Here is a 21672-nt window from a genome sequence, read left to right on the forward strand (position 1 = left end):
AATTCCAGTTTCATTGTTTCTCCTCATGCATACATATAACGCAAGTAGATGTTTAAAACAGCCATTAAATCAGTAGAAGGAGATTTTATGCTGTGATGTAACATTCTTACACTATTACCAAAGTAATATTTCCCATCACTTCCTTCTCTTTTTTCTTGAATATTCATGCTCCAGAGCAAGACTGTTTTTGCTTAGCAGTGAGAGCAGTAGATTCAAGATGGGAAAGGTTGCATCATTTCTAGTTCACCCTCTATGATCACTGTTAATGACACATACCTTCACATGATTCTGTTTCTAGTAAATGCATGAATAAACCGCTGGATTATTATTGATATAGATCTCATCAACTGGATAGTGTTTCTTCTCTCTGATTCGCCTATGAAATGCATCCCCTGATCTCATTTTCAAACACAATAGTCATGCACAGGTTTCTCTGGGCATTTCCTAGTCTGCAGTTGTACAAAATTAAGGTTCCCCATGATCTGCAATGATGCTCTATAAATCATACCATTGAATAACTTGCAGAGAAGAGGAGGAAGACAGATGAGGTGAAAACTTGGCTCAGTTGCAGAGCTACCTACCCCCACCCTCTTACCACCCAATCTGTTTTGTAGAAATAACCACGATAGTTTAAGACAGTATTGTCCATTTTTTATTCAGTACTGCTTACATTGCTTGTCAGTTGCCTTGGGAGACTGCAGTTCTGAAAAGCAAAAGATCAATAAACAAATAAGTAAACAAGGAAAACTAAACACTTCAAGGGTGATGTAAGGATTCAGAATGTGGCACATGAACCGGGGTGGAAAACTCATTTCAGCTGTAATTTGCCCTCCTGGGCTTTCTTTTAAGGGAAAGGTATTTTTTGACACAGGCACGTTTGTCATGCCTTCTATTCTGTTTCAAAAGGTTGCTTTCAGTTGCACTTCCTCAAATGGCCAAGGGTGGAGAGAACAAAGAAAAAGTATATTTCCGGAAAGTTAGAAATAAGCTACTAGGCATAGATTGCTGAAGCCTTGCAGTGTAGTTACAGTGCAGTTAACCAAGGTAGAGAGTTTGGGTGGGGTGTTTGACCCCACTTCTCTTGCCCACCTCCACCCCACAGGTTGCTGCTGAGCTGCTTGAAGTGCAGAGGAAATTCTTTAATTTATTGGCTCTTTTGGGGTCTTGCAAGGCAAAGGCCTGGAGGAATGTCTCATCCAAAGCAGCTACGAGATGAGAGGTAAGTCATTTACATTCTTTCTCCAAAGGGCTTCTTAATGTGCCTTTGCCTCAGGCTCAATACCTTTTCAAAGTTGGCTAAATTGTTCAGATTTTTAAAAAATATGTGATGTGCAGCTTCAGTTGCGGTAAGAGAAGAACGTCTGTGTATTGGTGTTCTCTTTGTTCTGATTGTACCCTATTGCTTCTGCTTCTGCTTTTTTCTTTTTCAAATGCACATATGCCAGTCCATCCCAAGATATTTTCCTGTCTGAGATAGAGTTGCAAATAGAAAGTCTCCTGTAAAGTACTGTAGGAAGAAATATCCTTCTGGGTTCAGCTCCAAGTGGGGAAAAAGACACTGGAAACATGGAGACTGCTTGGAAAGATGGTTTATTTATTTTTTTTAATGAAGTTTTATTGAATGAAGAATATATTACATTTCAAACTCTACGGTTCGGCAACGTGTAGTCATCTTGTATATTTACAAATATGGAATCTAATCGATTATCTAAATATTATACAATTTATACGTGAATTTTGTAAAGTTGAATACAACAATAATATATAGATTAATGTCCTAATAAAGGTTAACTTTTGCATTTATTTTTCAACCACCTATACCACAGATCCCAAATCATGTAGAATTCTGAGTCTTCCTCAGATGGTTTAATGGTGGACAGGATCACATGGTTTGAATTCCTGAACAGAAAAGGGGCGAGGCGCAGCGAGTCCCCGGGTTTTATGCTCTCTCTGGCTTTGAACTTCCTGGGGCCCAGATTCTCTTTCTCCTAGGGGGTGACTCCTAGGGGGTGGGGGTCTTAGCTAGCCTTACGGGTTGATGTAATTTTCCCAGGTGCCATGTGGTGAGTTTCTTTTTTCTTTTTTTAAAAAAAATTGATTTATATGCTGCCCTTCTCTGGAGACTCAGGGCGGCTTACAATGCATTAAGCAATAGCCTTCATACTTTTGTATATTTTTACAAAGTCAGCTTATTGCCCCCACAAACTGGGTCCTCAATTTACCTACCTTAGAAAGGATGGAAGGCTGAATCAACCTTAAGCCTGGCAAGATTCAAACTTACTAATTGCAGACAGCTGGAGTTAAATTACAATGTATTAGTCTGCTGAACTATCCAGGCTTCTGTTGTTAGATGGGCCCTGTTGTGTTAGTTTCTGTTTCTAGATGGGTCCTATTGTGTTGCAGATGATGGTCCATTGACAAAGATTGAGTTTCTGCCTCTGGCCCATTAACAAAGGGTGGGGGCAGGAAGATGGGAGCTGCTTCATCTTTAAAACATGCTTCTCCATTTCTCATCCAGGGAAATATAATATTCTGCCTTTTTAATATTTCCCAAAATATTTCATTCCTCTAGGAAAGGGGTGGGTACTTCTTACAGTACCTTTGGCACCTGTATCAGGAAATCCCACAGCCCTGTCTCTTTGCTGTTAAAAGGATAAAAATAATACATTCATAACTCATCGTTGCTACCTTTGGCTGCTTTCTGGCCTCCTTAAATGATACAACCTATCATGCAGAAATGCACACACACACATCACCCAAGAAAAATATTGGCAGGAAGTTGTAAGCAGTCATCCCAACCTAGTGTCTTCCTGATGTGCTAGGCTCCTTTTCCCATAATTTCCAACCAGAGTGGCCAGAAGAGCAATATAACTGAAGGGCCCCTATATTTCAAGAGGGATGAGTTACCTGGGTTTAAATAAAAAATACGCATTTAGAAATGTATGATCATCAACATAGGTTATCACCTGCTGCAATAATCTCTTTAATGTATATTTTAGTGACTTTGACCAGCTTCCAGATGATGTACCTGTTTCTGCAAATATTGCAGATATTGAAGAGAAGAGAGGTTTCTCCAGTTATTATGTAAGAAAATATTTTTCTTGTGTATGTGATCTATGCTATGCCAGGGATGGGGAGAGTGAAAGTAGAGAAAATCCACTATATCATATAAGAGCTCTTCAGGTGAAGTGACTAATTTCATTGGATTTGTTTCACTTGTTTCGCTGGTTTCAACATCAATTACTGATGTTTAGAAACTTTGATATTAGAAACTTTGGAAGATCCAAAAGGTGCTTTTTCAAAAGGCAACTGGACTTTCTTTGTTTTTGCTTGAAGATGTTTCACTTCTCATTCAAGAGGCTTTTCCAGAACTTCTTCAAAACTTTTGAAAAAGCACCTTTGGGATAACCATGACCTGGATGATTGAGAATCTCCATAGAAACTTTAGAGATGTAGAAAACTCTCTTAAATCTGCAATTGGAGGTAATATTAAACCAAAATTCACTATTGCTTAAACAAGCTCATACGTTTCTTCCTCTCCATTGAGATGGGAAAGTTTAGAAATGTTTTCCTTCATTATCAGGACCCAGATTGTTGGGGGCAATACGTTGACTCTGTAAACCGCTTAGAGATGGCTGTAAAGCACTGTGAAGCAGTATATAAGTCTAAGTGCTATTGCTATCAGCATTTTAACCTGAACATTCTGTGATCAATGTTTGCTAAATATGATATAGGAAAAATGGCCCATTTAAACTATGGTGAAGATTGTTCACTTAAATCAGCCTTCTTCAGTGCTATGTTCCAGATACGTTGGATTTCACTTCATTAACTTTCAGCCAACATGTCCAGAGAACACATCTGAAGGATGCTAAGTTAGGGAAGATTTTCCTTAGTCAGAGTTAACATTAATCATAGTGTATTAAAAATGAAAGCAAAAGCTCTGGGTGGATCCATACATCATACTCAACAAAGTTGACCCTTACTACCAAGGCAATCCTTTCGGACTATAAAGAGAAACATCCCCTGGTAATCTTGTTTTGCTTCCTCTACCCTGGTCTGCAAATTATTTCCCGGAAATCAGGAGACATGGTGAAGGTCCAGATTGTCCAGTCATAGGTCACACGACTCACCACATATGCAGATAAATACTTTTAAAAATATCTAAAGTGGAGGCATATAGCTTTGACTGAACCCTGGTAAGACTGAGTGGTTATGGATGTATGGGATTTGGGACCCAGGACTTTAATGCCTTTAGTTCTGGGTTGCACTGTCCCAGACAGATACTGTGCACAATTTTTACGAGGCTCATGACTCCTGTTCAAAGAACAGGTGGCAGTTGTTGCTAGGAGAACCTTTGCACAACTTCATATTGTGCATCAGTTGTGCCCTTTCCTGGACTGTGAGTCCCTGTGTTCAGTCATTCATGCCTTGGTCATCTTGTATTTGGACTACTGCAATGTGCTTTACATGCGGCTGCTCTTGAGGAATACTCATAAGCTATATTTGCTGTAAAATGCAGCTGCATGGACAGTTCCTTAGGATGTGCATGTAACACCGCTAATGTGTGAGCGTTACTGTTTTGCTGGTCTACTTCCGGGTTCAATTCAAGGTGTTTGTTATGACCTTTAAAGCCTTTTATGGTATGGGTCTAGGCTACTTGAGGAACCATCTCACCCCAATGGAATTGTCCCACTCCATTCATTGTGGTGGAAGGGGCATGCTGCAGACTGCATCCAGTTGGGGGAACGGGACTCCAAGAGAAGAACCTTTTCTGCCATGGCCCCCTGCCCTCTGGAATATAATGCTCCTTTGAGGTGAGATCTGCTCCCATCCTCTCGGCCTCCTATAAGAGCCTACAAAACCTGACTCTGTTGACTGGCCTGGTCCCCAATGTGGATGTTCCATATTGGAGGTGGTTAGTGGACTAGGAAGACTATTTCACCTTCACTCCTTACTATTCTGATATTTTAATGTATTTAATCTTTCTTTCTTTAGTATTTATTGTTTTAATGTTTTGTCCCTTTGTTTTTTATGTTTATAAATTGCCCAGATTTGCTTGGCAGTGACATGGGTGGCATACGACCTTAATAAACAAGCAAGCCAGCCAACATGCAGTATAATGTATTGGGCTACACCTGGGTCCATCCTCAGTTTGAAAACTCACTGATAACTTTGGACCAGTCACTCTCAGCTCATCATAAACTCCTAGGATTGCTGCTGTGGGGATAAAAAAAAGGGTCAAATCCTCATGAAAACTGACACTTTGACTTTGTAGATGGGATATAAATCTAAGGAAGAAATTAATAGAAAATTAAATTTCTGGAATATTTGTCTGCCTGTAGCAAGGTTCCAGCAAGTTCCAAGCAATTCTGTTAAGGTGACATGAGTGTCTTTAGGAGCAGATATGGATAGACAATACATAACATTTGCTTTTTTGTGAGATAGCATGAGGAACTCAACTATTGTGAATTGTAAACCACAGTCTATGGCTTAGAATAGTCAATTCCAACCTGGACATCCATGTTAGGTATACAAGACCCAGACTTCCTAGCCAGGGATTAGTATTTGAGAGTTGTAGTCCTCAAAAATTTGAAATGCAATGATAATTTCTAGCCCAAAATATCTGGAAGACTAGAAATCAGCCCATTATGTTTAAAACAAATAGACTTAGTATGATATGTGATTCCAGTTGCAATCAATCTTGGTTTTTTTTCTATCAAGAAAAGATAGGAGAGGAGATGTATGGACAACTAAGGTTTATTCATTCAATTGAACATTATTCCAAACTAAACCAAGCATTAATGGTCATCGTATATAATTAGTATTGCATGAAAACCATCTTGCATGGTGGGAGGACACATATAGAAAATATATTTACATATTTCTATTTTCCTGAATTCCTTTGCTTGTATTAAGGAGTTAGGAGGTTTAGATGAAGACTAGACCACTTCTTCCGCATGTTAGATAGACATTTATTTGTGTTGACTAAAATTCTTTTAACTGGAGATTTCAGGAATTTTGAATTCTTCTTTTCTAGGTATTTGTGATTGAGGTGAAAACAAAAGGCAAGAACAGATACATGATATTTCGGCGCTACAGCCAGTTCTACAGCTTACATGCCAAACTGGAAGAAAGATATGGTGCAGAAAGTAAAAATAGCAGCTTTACCTGCATACTTCCTACCCTTCCAGGTAAACCACAAAACCTTTCTGGTCCTGCATCTAGATTTTCTTCCTTGATCATCTGATAATGGATCGTTCACTTAATGGTCGCATAGTGAAAGATTTATCAATGCAGATGATTTTAAGATTATGATAATACAGTGATTCAAACCATGGATTCCTTTGCCTTTGCAATTTGTTCTGAACTCCCAAATACCTCTTGCCCTCTGGGATGCTCCCCTAATTTGAATATCACTTTTGAAATCATCATTATGGTGCAACTACTGAATTTTGTAATTCTTTTTGGAGTAATATTTGTTGTATTCTTAGTCATTGTTTTTATGTTCTTTTATACTTTGTGAGCTGCCTACAGTCAGTTGGAGTCTGGGATCAAAAATTAAACAAATAAATGAATTAATTAATAAATATATAAAATTTAGGCTAATCCGGGAATGCTTATGTTTGTCATAGGTTATTAAGTGGCTTTTCCAATAGATGTGTCTTATTATTTTTGGTGGCAATTTCCCCTCTTCAATTCTAAATGAAAAGCCATGTTAAAAAAAATCAGACTCAACCTACAATTTTATTTACAGCAGCCAAATTTGTACATTTCCACAGGAGGTCCTCCTCTAAGTAGCACATCTCCAGTCCCCACATACGAGCCCCAAATTATCTCAATCTGGATTAGGTTAACCTCATATGTTTTTAGAAACATAGTTTCTAAGCTGTTTTAGCTAGTTAAGTCTTTTTTTTTTTTGCATATGGGTGCACTCTAGGTACAATCAATTAAATATTGTAATTTTATGGGATTAAGGAAGCAAGCCTTCTTGGGTTGTAGCCAGGAGTGAAATCCAGCAGGTTCTGACAGGTTCTGGAGAACTGGTAGTGGAAATTTTGAGCAGTTCAGAGAACCGGCAGCGGAAATTTTGAGTAGTTTGGAGAACCGGCAAATACCACCTCTGGCTGGCCCCAGAGTGGAGTGGGAATGGAGATTTTGCAATATCCTTCCCCCAGGAGTGGGGTGGAAATGGAGATTTTGCAGTATCCTTCCCCTGCCATGCCCACCAAGCCACACCACATCCACCAAGCCATGCCCACAGAACCAGTAGTAAAAAAAAATTAGATTTCACCATTGGTTGCAGCCCTTGCCCTCTGGAAAAGCATCTCCTTCCCCTAAAAATGGAGGGCTTCCAGGCTCCTTGCTTTCTAGGAACCCCCTGAAACCCAGAGGTTGTGGCATCCCTGTTGAGATTTTGCACATTAGGGAGTGTGTTCAGGTAGCTTTTAATATGTTTTTATTCTATGTATTGATCCTAGCATACACTATCCTGGAGTTGGGTGGGTTTAACAACTCTGTCTGCCTGCCTGCCTTCCAGGGGTGGGTTCTACCTATCTTTACTACTGGTTCGCAACGGGGCCGTGTGCGTGTGTTTGCTTCGCTTGCACATGTGCACTCTTCTGCGCATGTGCAGAAGTGTTCTGATGACGTCGGGGTCGGTGAACAGAACCTCCCACCAGTTTTACTACCGGTTCTATAGAACCGGTCTGAACCGGGGGCAACCCACCACTGCTGCCTTCCTATCTCTCCAGGACAATATTTATCAATATTATCAATATTATGTTAGCTAAAAAACTCAAGGAAGAATCTAACTCTTCACCTCTCCTGTATACCCCATAGTTTAAAATATCTCTTTCCACCATTTATTCTTCAACTTCTGCCTTTGTCTCTCCTGTTACTAAGAAAAATTCTTTCTGCTGCATGACAGAGCCTGTATTGTATTTCACATCATCAGTTCCTGTTCTTTAAAACAGTCCCTCCCTTGTTTTATAAAACACATACAAAGAAGGCATTCTTATGCCAAATAAAGCCTCCCATTCTTTCAGTTATCTCTGTCAAAGGTAAAGACCCTTTGCTGCTCTCTAACCTTAGCTTCTTTTGTTTATAGAAAATGGGTTTTCCTTCACCATGTGTTCCATTTCAAAATACGTGGGTCTTTGCCGTCCTATTAAATTCGTTGTCAATATTGTGAATTTAAAATGGGCATTTTGTAATCCCAGCACCATAGAAATCATTAGTTCCTTTCACAGAATTATTGACCCCAGGGTTCTCAGAAGGAAGAGATTTTGCATTCTCTGTGAACTGCAGGTTGCACGAGACAGAGCATTTAGTGTTGCATTAGTATACAGAAACAATGGAAGTTTATAATGTGATTTGCAACTGGCAAACATCTCCCAAAGGGAGAAAAACAACAACCTACATAGGTAGTCCTCGACTTATGACTACAATTGAGCCCAAAATTGATGTTGCTAAGTGAAACATTTGTTAAGTAAGTTTTGCCCCATTTTATGACTGTTCTTGCCACTGTTGCTAAATGAATTCCTGCAGTTGTTAATTTAGTAACACAGTTGATAAGTGAATCTGGGTCCCTCATTGACTTTGCTTGTCAGTAGGTCGCAAGAGGGGATTGTCAGAGTTTCTTGCAAAAATCAAATCCAGAAGCACACACAGATAACTGAATCAGCTGCATTCATTAACTTCCTTATATTCATAATAACACATAAAATATATTTACAATACAAACAGTTAATTCTTCAGCTCAGATCAGCAGACATGTTCACACACACAGAGTTCGGTAGAGAGACCTTAACACACACACTGGTTTCAGTTTCTCTGCACAGAATCAGAAGCTGCAGACTAACACACGCCCTGGCTCCAGTCTGTCTCAGCTCCCAATTGGCTGATTTAGTTGCTATGCCTATTCATTGGCTGACCTTGTTACCATGTCTTCCCAGTCATGAATATTCTGACAGGGATCCCATGACCCTGGGACACAGCAACCCTCATAAATACGAACCAGTTGCCATTCCTCTGAATTTTGATCATATGACCATGTTGATGCTGCAATTGTTTTAAGTGTGAAAAACGGTCATAAGTCACTTTTTTCTGTGCCGTTGTAACTTTGAATGGTCACTAAACGAACTGTTGCCAGGGACACCTGAACAATCAAACTTTCTAATGTTTTTTTCTCTACACATCCCTTCCATGTGATCTTTATTTACATTTATGCTTTTCAGGAAAAGTTTATGTTGGTGCAAAGAAGGAGATTGCAGATAGCCGAATCCCGATACTCAACATATATATGAAGGTAAGTGTTAATTTTAGGATAGGTTTGCCGCTTTAATCATGGAGCTACTTAGTGTAAAATATTGTTATAGAAAAACCAATTGTCGCTCCATGGTGAGCTGAGAAGTTACTCACACGTGTAATTTAAACCCATTTGCGGTTATATTTATCTAGAATATGAATGTGAAATGTATCCAGGTAGTAAGATTTGATTTTCCATTCATTTTCTAGTCAACTCAAAAGTACATCTAAATTACTGAACTGTTTCTGTTTTATATTAGCTTTTAATTGTTACGGTTGCCTTCAGAGGTTTGTGGGCCTCATTTGGCACGAATCTTTCAACTTTGGGTCAGAGATTATTGCCTTCTTTCACACAATTGTATATGTTATTATTGAGCTTGTAAACCAGGGTAGTGGAGTTTGCTGTGTGATTAACTTTTGTTGCAGTATTAATTTGCCATGTTTAGCATACACACTAATACATCAGATAAACTTTTGGATTAGAAGCTTTAGGATAGCTCATGAGATACTGTCACTTGTTCTATAGAAATTGGGAAACTTTCCAAATTAATAGACTCAGTTTTATATTTCTTTCCTTCATTTGCATCATTCCACTAAACTCAAAAACATTTGAGTCGTTATGGATTTTTGCATTATTTCCTCTTGTATATAACATTAAGTCATTTGCTGCTGGGTTATCTTGATGACTTTAGTCTACTCGCAACCTATAGCATGGCAGGAGAAGAGAAAAAGGTATAGGAAACATTTATTTTTTGTGCCCTCCATTCCTCTTTGTGGTTGGTTGTTTCTCTGAGCCATTTCACAATTTCTTGCAGGTTACTAATCCAGTTAGAAACCAGTTGACTGAATTCTGCAACCGCTAAGAGCAGAAACCACTAGCTAGAATACTTGTAGATCTGTACATTAAATCAGAAACAGTCACCCAATATTTGTGCAGGAGTTGGCATCATAAAGATTGAGGCTGTTAGAGTATCCATTAGCACTCCAAATGATGTTTAGCATCCTCAACAAATTGAAAGTAGTCATTTTGAAAAAAAAGAGTTGAAATGTATTGGTATTGTTTTAGGAGTTTTGGATGCCTGGGACATTATGCAAGATTACACAATTGTCTAGAAATGGTTACACACATCTAGCATCCTATGCAGCCTTTCACAGTCCAAACTTAATTTAATCATAAGAGATTAGAGACACTTCTAAGTCTCACCCCCCAAGATGTCTGGTGACCTGAGACAGGACATTATAACCAAAGTTATTAATCTCACCTACAATGTCAACATAACTATAGACCAGTGATGGCTAACCTTTTCCAGACTGAGTGTCCAAAGCGTGTGCCTGAACCCCCAAAATACAATGCGCCCACATCCCCTTGCATGCACCCCCGTGCATGTGCATGCAGCTCCCTGCATATGCCCTGCCCCCCCATGCATGCATGGCCCCCACACTTACGCTGTGCCCCTGCATATGCATGGCAGAGACCCAAAGACCAGCTGGCTAGCGGGAGGCATGCATGCATGCACAGCAGAGCTGAACTGGGGTGACAGCTTGCATGCCATCAGAGAGGGTGCTGCATGCCACCTTGGCATGTGTGCCATAGGCTCACTATCATGGCTACAGACCATTCCAAACTCCCTAACAATGCTGCTGGATAACTGGAAGATGATGTAAAAATAATAATAATAAAAAAAGGAATGGGGATTTGTAAAAAAAATAAATAAAAAAGGGATGGGGATTTGATTTGAAGGGACAGGGCTTCAATTGCACAATTATGGTTGTCTTTTCAATTTTTTTAAAACCGTTCCAGCAGATGTTCCAAGCTTCTTACAGTATTGATAATAAAGAGCCCTCAACAATGCTGAGCATGTCTCAGGGCTTAAGGAATAGGGATATTGGGCACTTCCCTCTTGCATGGGGTGTAGATGGAACAGGAGGGGAGTGTCTTGACCCCTTCCCCAGAAAGATTTCCTCTACCTGTAAAATGCCAAGGCATTTCTCAATTTGATTTTTTTATTCATTGACACAGAAGCTGCTTAGCTTGCTACCCTGTGTGTTGCTAGATGAAGATATCCGCTTATTTTTCTGTCAGTCAGAGTTTGACAGTGAACAGATACCTCAAGGACTGAGAAGGCTACGCCCTCGCACTCGCCGTGTGTGAGTATGTAACAGACATAGGAGACAGTTCTTACTAACTTCCTAGTCTAGTTAATAAACATTCAGCTGGTTGAAATGCTAATTCTGTATTGATCCCCAGTGGAGCTGGTGAAATACTCTTTCTCTCTTCTTTATGATAGAAAGAGTGTGAGTCCTCAAGAACCAGGGTTTGACAGATTGGCAGCTCCACGAGTGGAGGTGAGTGTCTCATTCGCTATGTTGTCTGACATTATTGTTACAATATATGGTTTTTATGTATTTTGTGCAACAACTATAGCCAACCAGTAGATGGCAGGGTTTATATGTTTGCATCTATACACTCTATGCACTTTATCTGTATAAAAGTTTCTTGTTTCTTGTCACAGTTAAGCAGTAAAGCACATGGTGACTGTGCAGTTTGTTTGTTTGGTAGGGCTATATAAACAGCATTTCTAACAGCTATAAAGATATTTCTCTGAATGTGTCACTATTCATCTGGCTAGAGGATTCTCTTTCAATAATAGAGGTGGAGTTTATGGGCTAGTAGGAAGAACACACACTTCTTCCTTTCTGCTTAACTTAGAAAGAATGGAGAAGGAGGGAGAGAGGAAGAAATGAACGAATTTAATATTATTGTATTAAATAGCATTGGATTAACATTCCCAAAATATTTGTAACAAAATCCACATATAAATAGTTATGTAAACATATTATTGAACATATTTCATCATAAGATATGGATTTTTATAGATAATTTATCTCAAAATTGCAACTTCCCTGAATTTCCTGGAAGAAAGATAAATATAAAAATGACTGATTTAGCTTTCCCCAATTTACTCTTTTGAGATACCATTGGAATTTCAGTTCCCAAAGTTCTCAAACAAGAGTTGCAATTCCACCATATCTGGAAAATGCCAAATTGGTGTTATGCATAAATAGGTGGATAGAGCAGTGATAGATAAGTACAGGCAGATTCTTTTTTCCTCCATCCCTCCCTCCCTTTCTCTCTCTCTCTTTTTTCATTCTGAAACAGTTGAGTGCATATTTCTGCCTTTCTTATGACAACTGAAATGTATTATATAGAAGGTTAGAGTTCTTAAAAATTACTTTTGCTAAAACTGTAATTTAGTGGTCATTTTCTTTTAGAGCCATGGAATCTATCAATCAGTGTTATCATGGTATGGTATAATTCTGCAGTAGGGAAATATTGGCAGAAGCCTGTAAGAGGGCACAGTTGTTACACATAGTGGTATATAACTGGTATAATCCAGTTATAGGCTTTCTAATACAAGATTTTTGCACAAATATCTTCAAGGTCTTTAAACTATTGTGATGCTATGTTTACTTTCTGAGAATAAAGATTATACCCAATTTTTGTAATTTTGTAATCTGATCTCCTACAATTGGAATCTTTCCCATAGGCACTGTATGATTTTACTGCCTCCAATAAACTGGAATTGAGCTTCAAGAAAGGAGACTTGATCTATTTACTCAGCAGGATCAATAAAGATTGGTTTGAGGTAAATATTGTTGGGTCCTCAACAATGTGGCCATAACTTACTGATCTGAATTGATTGGAACTACAGTATCTCCTAGTGCAGTGATGGCTAACATTTTCCGGACCAAGTGCCCAAAGCCTGTGTACCCAAACCCCCGAAATGCAATGTGTGTGCATCTCCTCTGCACGTGCCCTCCCCCTGCACATGCGCGCACAGCCCCTGCACAAGTGTCCCACCCCTGCACATGTATGTGTGGCCCCCCACATGCCCCCACTCCCCTGTGTATGCGCATGCCTCCCTGTGCATGCACGGCAGAGACCCGAAGACCAGCTGGCCAGCGGGAGGTATGCACACATGCGCAGCAGAGCTGAACTGGGGCAATGGCTCACATGCCATCAGAGAGGGCGCTGCATGCCACCTCTGGCACACGTGCCATAGGTTCACCATCATGGTCCTAGTGTGACCATTGTGGAATTCAAATATGATAGAAATTAAGGACTTGCAACAACTCAGGTTCAGTCAGGGATTCTTTAATCCTTCTCATCCTTGCATGATAAATGGAACACAAGGCATTGTGGATTATCTTCCAGGGATTACACTTCCAAAACTCTTTGAGATGTGGCTGGTGGATTAATATAGCTACATTGTCATGCTTAGAGCTAGAACATTGGCCAATTGGCATCATATATGTAAGGCATGTATACTTACTTGCTATCTTTGGGTTCTTCTATTGCTGTTCATTCTTTTAGTGGCTTGCTGACCCATATCAATGTCTTTTGAGTTTAAGTGGGAAGGCTATCCTGGGCGATATCCATGGGCAATAATAACACTCTCCTCTTCTGGTCTCATGCAGTCAATAGGAGGGAGTCATCTTTTTAAAAACTGTCCTCTTTTATTCCAGGGAAGTCTTCGAGATGCTACTGGAATTTTTCCGTGTGACTTTGTATCAGTCATTAAAGATCTCCCTCAAGAAGAGGATCCAATCAACTGGCTGCGCTGCTATTACCATGATGACAATGTTAGCTCTATCAGGTAATGTGACAAAGCACCTTTCTGGGCATTGTACTTTACATAGCTGTCAGTGCTTTGAGGTTCAACATCAGTCCCACTCTGATAATTGTTCTCCTATTCCCAATAGGGAATAGGAGAGCAGGAGATTGTGGAATGATATTTTTGATTTATATTTATTTATGTAGCACTATGGGCCAGCATTACATCTTATAGACTGCAAGATGACATGTCTCTGATTTATAGTGGTTGTGTCATGAACCAAATTCAAATCTTCCCTCCACTAAAATCAGTTATTTCTTTAGGGTAATCTCCGAATTTTGCCCCTTGCTGCCTAGACTGATGATACTATGCTGTCTTGCAGAATAGTTCTTAAGCAATGTATGTGATATAATTTGAACATTTGAAATTATGAATTATAGTTAATCAATATTATCACTGAAACTTCTCTATGTTAGATTGGTTATACTTCATAGGCCTTGGAAGCTGTTTGGTGTAGAGGTACATTTCAACCTTTCCTGTTGGTAAAGGACATACTACATGTTACAAGCTAATATGTATGCCTAAAAGTAAAGGAAAGATGGTTTTTGTGAGGGGGAAACACACACACATTTCCGCCTTATCATTATTTAACTTTGATCAAATAAATCAACTTTATATTCTTTCTTTTTACTTTTAACAATCTTGGTCTTTATTCCTTCAAATAATATCCTAGAATTTGATTTATTTTCATTTTTTATTTATCCCTTTTCACAAAATCTTCAAAGCTTTAAACTTTTGTAAATCCAATATAGTAAAGTTATCCAGATGATAGTTTTGATTTGTTGTTTGTATATCCCTTATGACATAGGTGTCAAATTTTGGCATCACGTGATGTTTTTTAATGTTTTTTCCCTTCATGGAACTGGGGTGGGCATAGCCTGTGCATGACGCATCCAGCCCACAGGCCGCCAGTTTGACACCCCTGCCTTAAGACATCAGACGTTTTCAGTTCTATGTCCAATGTAGCAGGGATTTTTTCCCCCCCATATCTTTCTTTTAACCTGTAATTTTAAAATCAACTTTCAGATCAATCTTAGCCTTGTCTGGTAAAATTTGTTCCTCTTATATAACATAGCAATAGCACTTACATTTATATACCGCTTCATAGTGCTTTATAGCCTTCTCTAAGTGGTTTATAGAGTCAGCATATTGCCTCCAACAATCTGGGTCCTCATTGTACCAACCTCAGAAGGATGGAAGGCTGAGCCATTCAGAATTGAACTCCTGGAGCGAGCAGTGAGTTAGACTGCAGTTAGCCTGCAGTTGTTTAGGAGAACAAACACACCAGGACTAGATTCAGCAGTCCACCTGCATTTAAAAGACAGAGGCCACTCTTTTGAAGATAACTAAAGTCCACATTTTGGACAGAGAGGACCGCTAGTTTGAAAGAGGGGTCAAAGAGGCCATCTATGTCAAAATTGAACAGCCTTCTCTTAACATAGGGGAAGAGATATGACATCATCTATCTCCAATCTACAACACAGTCCCTTCAACAGTTCCAAGAAGGCTCCACACTCATTTGCACCACTCAGGTGATCCTGATGACACAGATAAACTTCCAGGTGACCTTAATGACTCTCTAAAAGAATGCAAATGACCAGCTGTCTGCAAGGAATATAAATCCTTCCATTCCACACCATCCAGTCAGAACTGAAGGAGCTTCTGAGATGAGAAGTGAAACATTTTCAAAGAAAAACCAGAAAATCCAGTTGCCTCTTAAAAAAGTACCTTTGGGACCTGCAGTACTGCATTCTAACCACTGCACCACTATGACTCTTAAATACATCTTTAAATATAGTCTATTTGTAGAGGTGGACATTCTTAAATAGCAATAGCAATAGCACTTAGACTTATATACTGCTTCATAGTGCTTCACAACCCTCCCTAAGCGGTTTACAGAGTCAGCATATTGCCCCCAACAATCTGGGTCCTCATTTTACCCACCTCCGAGGATGGGAGGCTGAGTCAATCTTGAGCCAGTGAGATTCGATCTGCTGAACTGCAGCTAGCAGTCAGCTGAAGTAGCCTGCAGTACTGCACTCTAACCACTGCGCCACCTCGGTTCTAAATGTAATTTCTGTAATTTCCATTGTTCAAAAATATCTTACAGCATGTCTGATATTAAAGTATTTTGTTTCATTCTATATTATTAAGTCAAATTTAAGTGTACTTCTCCTTTAATTGTATTCTTTAGTTCCTTCTGGTCCTATTTAATGTCCAACTTTCAGTGTCTCATTCTATCACATTTTTTTAAAGGGAATTCAAAACAAAACCATTTTCCCACAGGAAGGATTCTTATAAATAATTCCAAAATCTTATTTCAAATTTACCTAGACCCTTAATCCAATTCTAACTTTTCAAAATCAAAGTTCTAATCACGCTTATGCTATTTATTCCAACAGGACTTTTTTTAAAAAGTCCTTAAACTTGTATTTAAAACTTCTTTTACTAAGGATTGAAGATACCAAATCTGGTGCTGTAAAACTTGCCTATCCAAAAAGTTTCTAATAGCTGAAAAGCAGTTAAGAAGAAACTTCTGAAAAATAATTAGGAAGGGAAGTGTCATGCTCCCTTCGGAGCCTGGATCCACGGAGAAGGACAAGCCAATGCTGGAGGTTGAGGGGGCGGCCTCATCGGCTTTGGAGGAATGCAGGGAGGAGCAGGACAAGGCAACCCCAGGCCCCTTGGGCTTGGGATGGCTTGCCAGCCAGGAGGAACGGGGGCAGGAAGACTGAGGGAGGGCAGGCAGTGGAGATGAGGAGCGACGGAGCTCAGACAATGAGCAAAAACCACCCCCTCCTGATCCCCAAGCATGGAGAGTGGAGAGAAAGTGGGAATAGCGCAAGCTGACCCGACAACTCGGGAGGCGAGTGCCCCTCCCCTCTTCACAAATCACACCTGGGAACTGAGATTTAAGGAGACACTGTGGGGAGGGGCGTTTGTCAGGAACAAATGCTGAATTTGTGAAGTTTTATATGTCATTGCTGACATCTGGAGCTCGCTGGACTTCTTGCCTTGTTCTTTTACTTCATGAACTCATTGCCTTCTTCCTTGCCTTGTCCCTTTGCCTCGCTGGACTTCTTGCCTTGAAGCCATTGTGCTAACAGTGTTTTGCTGAACTACTCGCTGTTCTGTGTGTGTGTGTGTGTGTGTGTGTGTGTGTGTGTGTGTGTGTGTGTGTATTTGCTCTGGGACTTGCCATAAATAGGGGAGAAAGTTGGGGGGAAAGTTGGAGCAATAAAGGGGAGCTTGAACTATCAACTGGCTGTGTTGCCTCCATGCCTTGTACCCGGTCATCACAAGAAGTATATGACTATGAGTAATGTCTTTTTGAAATCAATTTGAAGGAAAAGATGGCTGTTCTGTCAACTTCTAGAACTCTAAACCTATGGGAGACCATTGTCTTGTGTCCTTCTCACAACAGTAACTGCAAGGAGCACTTATGGGAGATCTCAAGTCGTTTCCTTGTCTGGAGAGGAAATTCAAAGAGCTGATTTACTCGCTGGCTCTTCGTTCTGCCATGATTCATTGGCTGCACTTTTAGCAGAGCTGTCTTCAGTTCATTACTTCTTACTGAAAAGTTCCCTATTCTTAATCCTTCTTGAAAATGCATTACTTTAAAAAAAACCTGATTTGTAATTTTGGGTCTACTTTATTAGCTGAAAAGTATTGTAGTGATAGGATTTCAGAGCAAAGGGCAGGGAATGTGGACAAATGTATGGACTTTAATTCCTAGAATTATCATAATGGGGCATGTTGGTTGGGAAATTTGGGGAGTCACTATCCACACTTCTAGAAGGTACCCTAGTTGGGGAAGGCTAGTCCCCTTTTCATCTCTTTTTAAATCTCTTGACACACAGCCAAGAACTTCCTCTTTTAAATGCATGCCGGTAAAATCTTTTCACAATTGCACTTCTGGAAACACTGAGTTACCTAGAACGGAAAGAAAAAAAACTTGGTTGCTATTAAACACTATCAGATTAGGGGTATGATGCTGTGCTGATTGTTACTCCTCTCTTAGTTGTTCCCAAATACAGCTGTTTAAATGGGCATGATAATTTTTCCTTAATGGGCACGAGTACTATGTGTATATATTTCATTTTTTACGTTTTTTGTACTTATATTCTAAATGTTGTATGTTTTTTTTACTCTGTATGAAATTATCTGCAAAAAATTATTCCCTTTTCTCCCCTTTAGAGATATATCAGTGGAAGAGGACTTGAGCAGCATCCCATTGTTCCAAGACCTAATGGAGTTAACCAGGTAAAGATATAAGCCAATCAACTTTCAGTCTGAATATCTCCAAATATTTGCATTCATATATATTAAATTTATATGCTGCCCATCTCGCTGTCCAAAACAACCCCAAAATTAGCCAAGAACTCAGGTTTTTACATGAGCATACCTGCCTTATAGACCAGTGGTTCCCAATCTTACGGCTTGGGACCCTGGGGGTGGGGGGAGAGAGGATGGTTCCCAGAGGAGGTATTCAGCTGGTACAGACCGGTTCACCCAAACTGGTAGTGAAAATCGTGGGTGCCCCCCCCCAGCTTTATGCCATCTTATTTAGGCACATTTTTGCGGCTGGGCGCATGTGTGGACAAGTGTGCTCACATTTGCGAACCAGTAAGTAATACCACCCCTGATGATTCCGTGTGAGCAATTGGCGTGCCCACAAGCACTCACAACTCCATTTGCACAAGCAGCAGCCTGTCTTCACCTAGTTCGGTTGGATAAAGGAAGGGCTAAAACGATTCCTCTTTGGGCTGATTCTTTGACTGAGCAGCAGACTTTTAGCTCTAACTTTTTTTAACAATTAAACAATTGTTTTAACAATTGTTAAAAATTAAAAAGATAAGGAGAATTTTGAGAAATATATTTAATAAATGTAAGAAAAGTCGGGGTTGCCTGGACACCATAGTGGAAAATAGAAAACTGAAAATGAATACAGCAATAGAGAAAGACGAAAGAGGAGTAGAGGGATGGAAGGGAGGGAGAAGGAGAGAGAGGAATGGGAAGAAAGGAAAGAGGGGAGGGAGGAAGGGAGGGGAAATAAGAGTAGGAGAGAGGGTTAGAAAGGGAGAAAGAGAGGAGGAGAGGGAGAAAGAAAGGGGAAGTAGAGAAAGAGTAGGAGAGGAAAGAAGAAGAAAGTAGGAAGGAAAGAAAGGAGGGAGATGGAAGAGATTGAGAAGAAAGATTGCTGTACAATAAAAAAAGTTGAAATGGAAGAAAGGCAACCCCAAACATGTGTAAATGCACTAGGATAAAGAATGAATTATTAAAAAATAAAAGAGAATAAATATGAGTAAAAACAGAGAAATTAGAATTTGAGGGCGAATAAAGATGTTGCTTATACAAATAAGCATAAAAATTTTAAGATATGATCAAAAAATGGAAAAAGAAGATTTTGGCAAAAATTGTAACTGAGTAAATTGTATTTGAATAAGATAAATTGTATAAGTTATTGTATGGCCAATGCTCTGTTCATAAAATATGCAGGTGAATGTGGGGGGTGGGGGTGGGAATCAATAAAACTTGATTTAAAAAAAAAGACTTTTAGCTCTAATGTATTTCTCAGCTCTGGTTTTTGGATCTGAGCTTATTCCTCACATCTACCTTAAAGCAGAAAAGTATGTTGGCAATTGCCAATCTCTATTTTGCCTCAAGACTATTGCCATCCTCCTAGTCTTAATGTTGAACAAATAATAAAAGTAATGGTAAAGCACGCTGCATTCATTTGTTCTCCTGCCAAATGTCATCAGCTGATGGGAAATATCTGCCAACTGCTCTCCTAATTGTGGAAAGAAATGCATTTTGTCAAAGAGAGCTTTGGTTTTGTGCAGATTGTTGGTCTTGTTGCGTTCAGCTGAGAGTCAGGCTCCTTTTGGATATGGGTTTAGTATTATTCCAGTGTAGTGTCATTTCAAAATAATTCTAGTCTGGAATAGTGCTAATTTGGAATAATACTATAAGGGAACAGTGCTAAAATTTGTTTTTTAAACTATCCCATACTGGAGAAGACATTGGCTTCCAGCAAGTGGATTGGTTTCTTGCTCCTTTACAACGGGAAGCTAACCCAGTTGAAGATAGCCTTTATACACACATGCATACATAAGCTTTCCTCATAGTGTATTTGTCTGCAAGCTCTTCCCTGATTTGCCTTTTGAAATTGTGAAGTTCTGTGACAGATCCAAATCAACTCAGCAGCTAAACATTTGAAGAGCGTATCTGATAATGTCATTTTCTTGCCTGTCGAACTTGGCATTTTAACATTAACCAAGAAAGCATCTGCAGACAAAAACAGGTTTCTTGAATGATATTGCAGTGGCTAAGCTGATAATTGTTTATCTGTTGCTAATAACTAACAGAGTCTATCTTTGGCACTGACAACAAAAAAACAGGTGAGAGACTGTGTATATGCCAGCATGGGATGGGACACACTTCCTGACCAGAAAGTGGAAATGTGTTTTGGCACATTCTTCTTGGTGTGATTCTGTTCCTATAATGAAATATCTTGTTTTTTTTCTCAGGCGTGAATTTCAGCGGAATGATATCGCTCTGAATTACCGTGACGCTGTGGGGGATCTGATCCGTCTGCTTTCTGATGAGGATGTTGCGCTTATGGTGATGCAGGGCAGAAGTTGGCCTTTTGAGAAACATATCTTCCCATGGAAATTGCATGTTACCAGAGAAGCTGATTACAGCATTTACCACTCAACAAAACCTGTCGTTTCCACATAAAAACCACTAAAAAGCATTCATAAGGGAACTTGATGTTTTGACAGAAAGCAATAATAAACTGATTAGACCAGTGTGAAATCGACCCATTAAAAAAAATATTCTGTACTACTTCACACAATGCTTCCCCCACCCTTAAAATTATGAAGCATGGCTAGGAGTCCTTACAATTTATAGGCATTACTAGATTTCTTTGTACTGGATTACCAGTTTTAGTAGTTTGCATATTAAATGCTTGATTTAGAAAAAAATGTTTATTTTTATTTAATATTGAGCTGTTATAGAACTAACGTATATTATTAGAAATACAGAAATAAAATACTGAAAGACATTCCCTACTATTGTCTTCTATTACTCCTGTTTTGACAAGCTTCTAATAATTTTGTAATGTTTCATTGTAATTGATGTTGGTTTTGTTGTTGTTATTAATATTCAGACCCCATAAATACATTTTCTTACACAAGTATGTTTTAGAAAAAACAACTACCACATTTTTTAGAGTATAAGACACACCTTTTCCCCCCAAAAGAGGGTAAGAATCTGGGTGCGTCTTATACTCTGAATGTAGCCCCGCCCAGCCTCCCAAATGGAGATTTCAGAGGCTGAAAGAAGCCTCTGAAAGAAGCTTCAGAAAAAAAGCCTCTGAAAGGCTTTTATCTAAAACAGCGGTTCTCAACCTGGGGGTCGCGACCCCTTTGGGGGTCGAACGGCGATTTCACAGGGGTCGCCAAAGCCCTCTCTCGCCCCCCCTCCCCACGCCTTCACTCACCCTCACTCTCTGCTCTGTTGGATCGCTGGCCGTTCGTTTACCCCGCCCACTCCCAATCTATTGCTGCCTCCGATGGCTAGAGGAAAAAAAACCTGTTTAAATTCTTGTCGCGGGGCTTCAAAGGGCCGCCCTATAGCCAGTGGTGCAGCCAAACCATTTGTTAAATTGCTGACTTGCCCCGCC

At 39.6% G+C, this 21672-nt stretch overlaps 1 protein-coding gene across 1 annotated transcript; it reads left to right on the forward strand.

Annotated features, from left to right (window-relative positions):
- The first annotated feature begins 966 nt into the window (after window positions 1-966).
- NCF4 (neutrophil cytosolic factor 4) lies at window positions 967-21051 on the forward strand. The gene is made up of 10 exons (XM_034402798.2): window positions 967-1219; window positions 3000-3084; window positions 6038-6191; window positions 9237-9307; window positions 11327-11454; window positions 11595-11652; window positions 12855-12953; window positions 13834-13964; window positions 18180-18245; window positions 20513-21051. Exons 1-10 carry the CDS (start codon window positions 1188-1190, stop codon window positions 20721-20723), a joined length of 1035 nt encoding a protein of 344 aa, XP_034258689.1. The 5' UTR covers window positions 967-1187; the 3' UTR covers window positions 20724-21051.
- Window positions 21052-21672: the final 621 nt, after the last annotated feature.

The sequence above is a fragment of the Pantherophis guttatus genome, chromosome 7 (assembly GCF_059756535.1).
Source record: "Pantherophis guttatus breed Tessera chromosome 7, ASM5975653v1, whole genome shotgun sequence".
NCBI classification, from domain to species: domain Eukaryota; kingdom Metazoa; phylum Chordata; class Lepidosauria; order Squamata; family Colubridae; genus Pantherophis; species Pantherophis guttatus.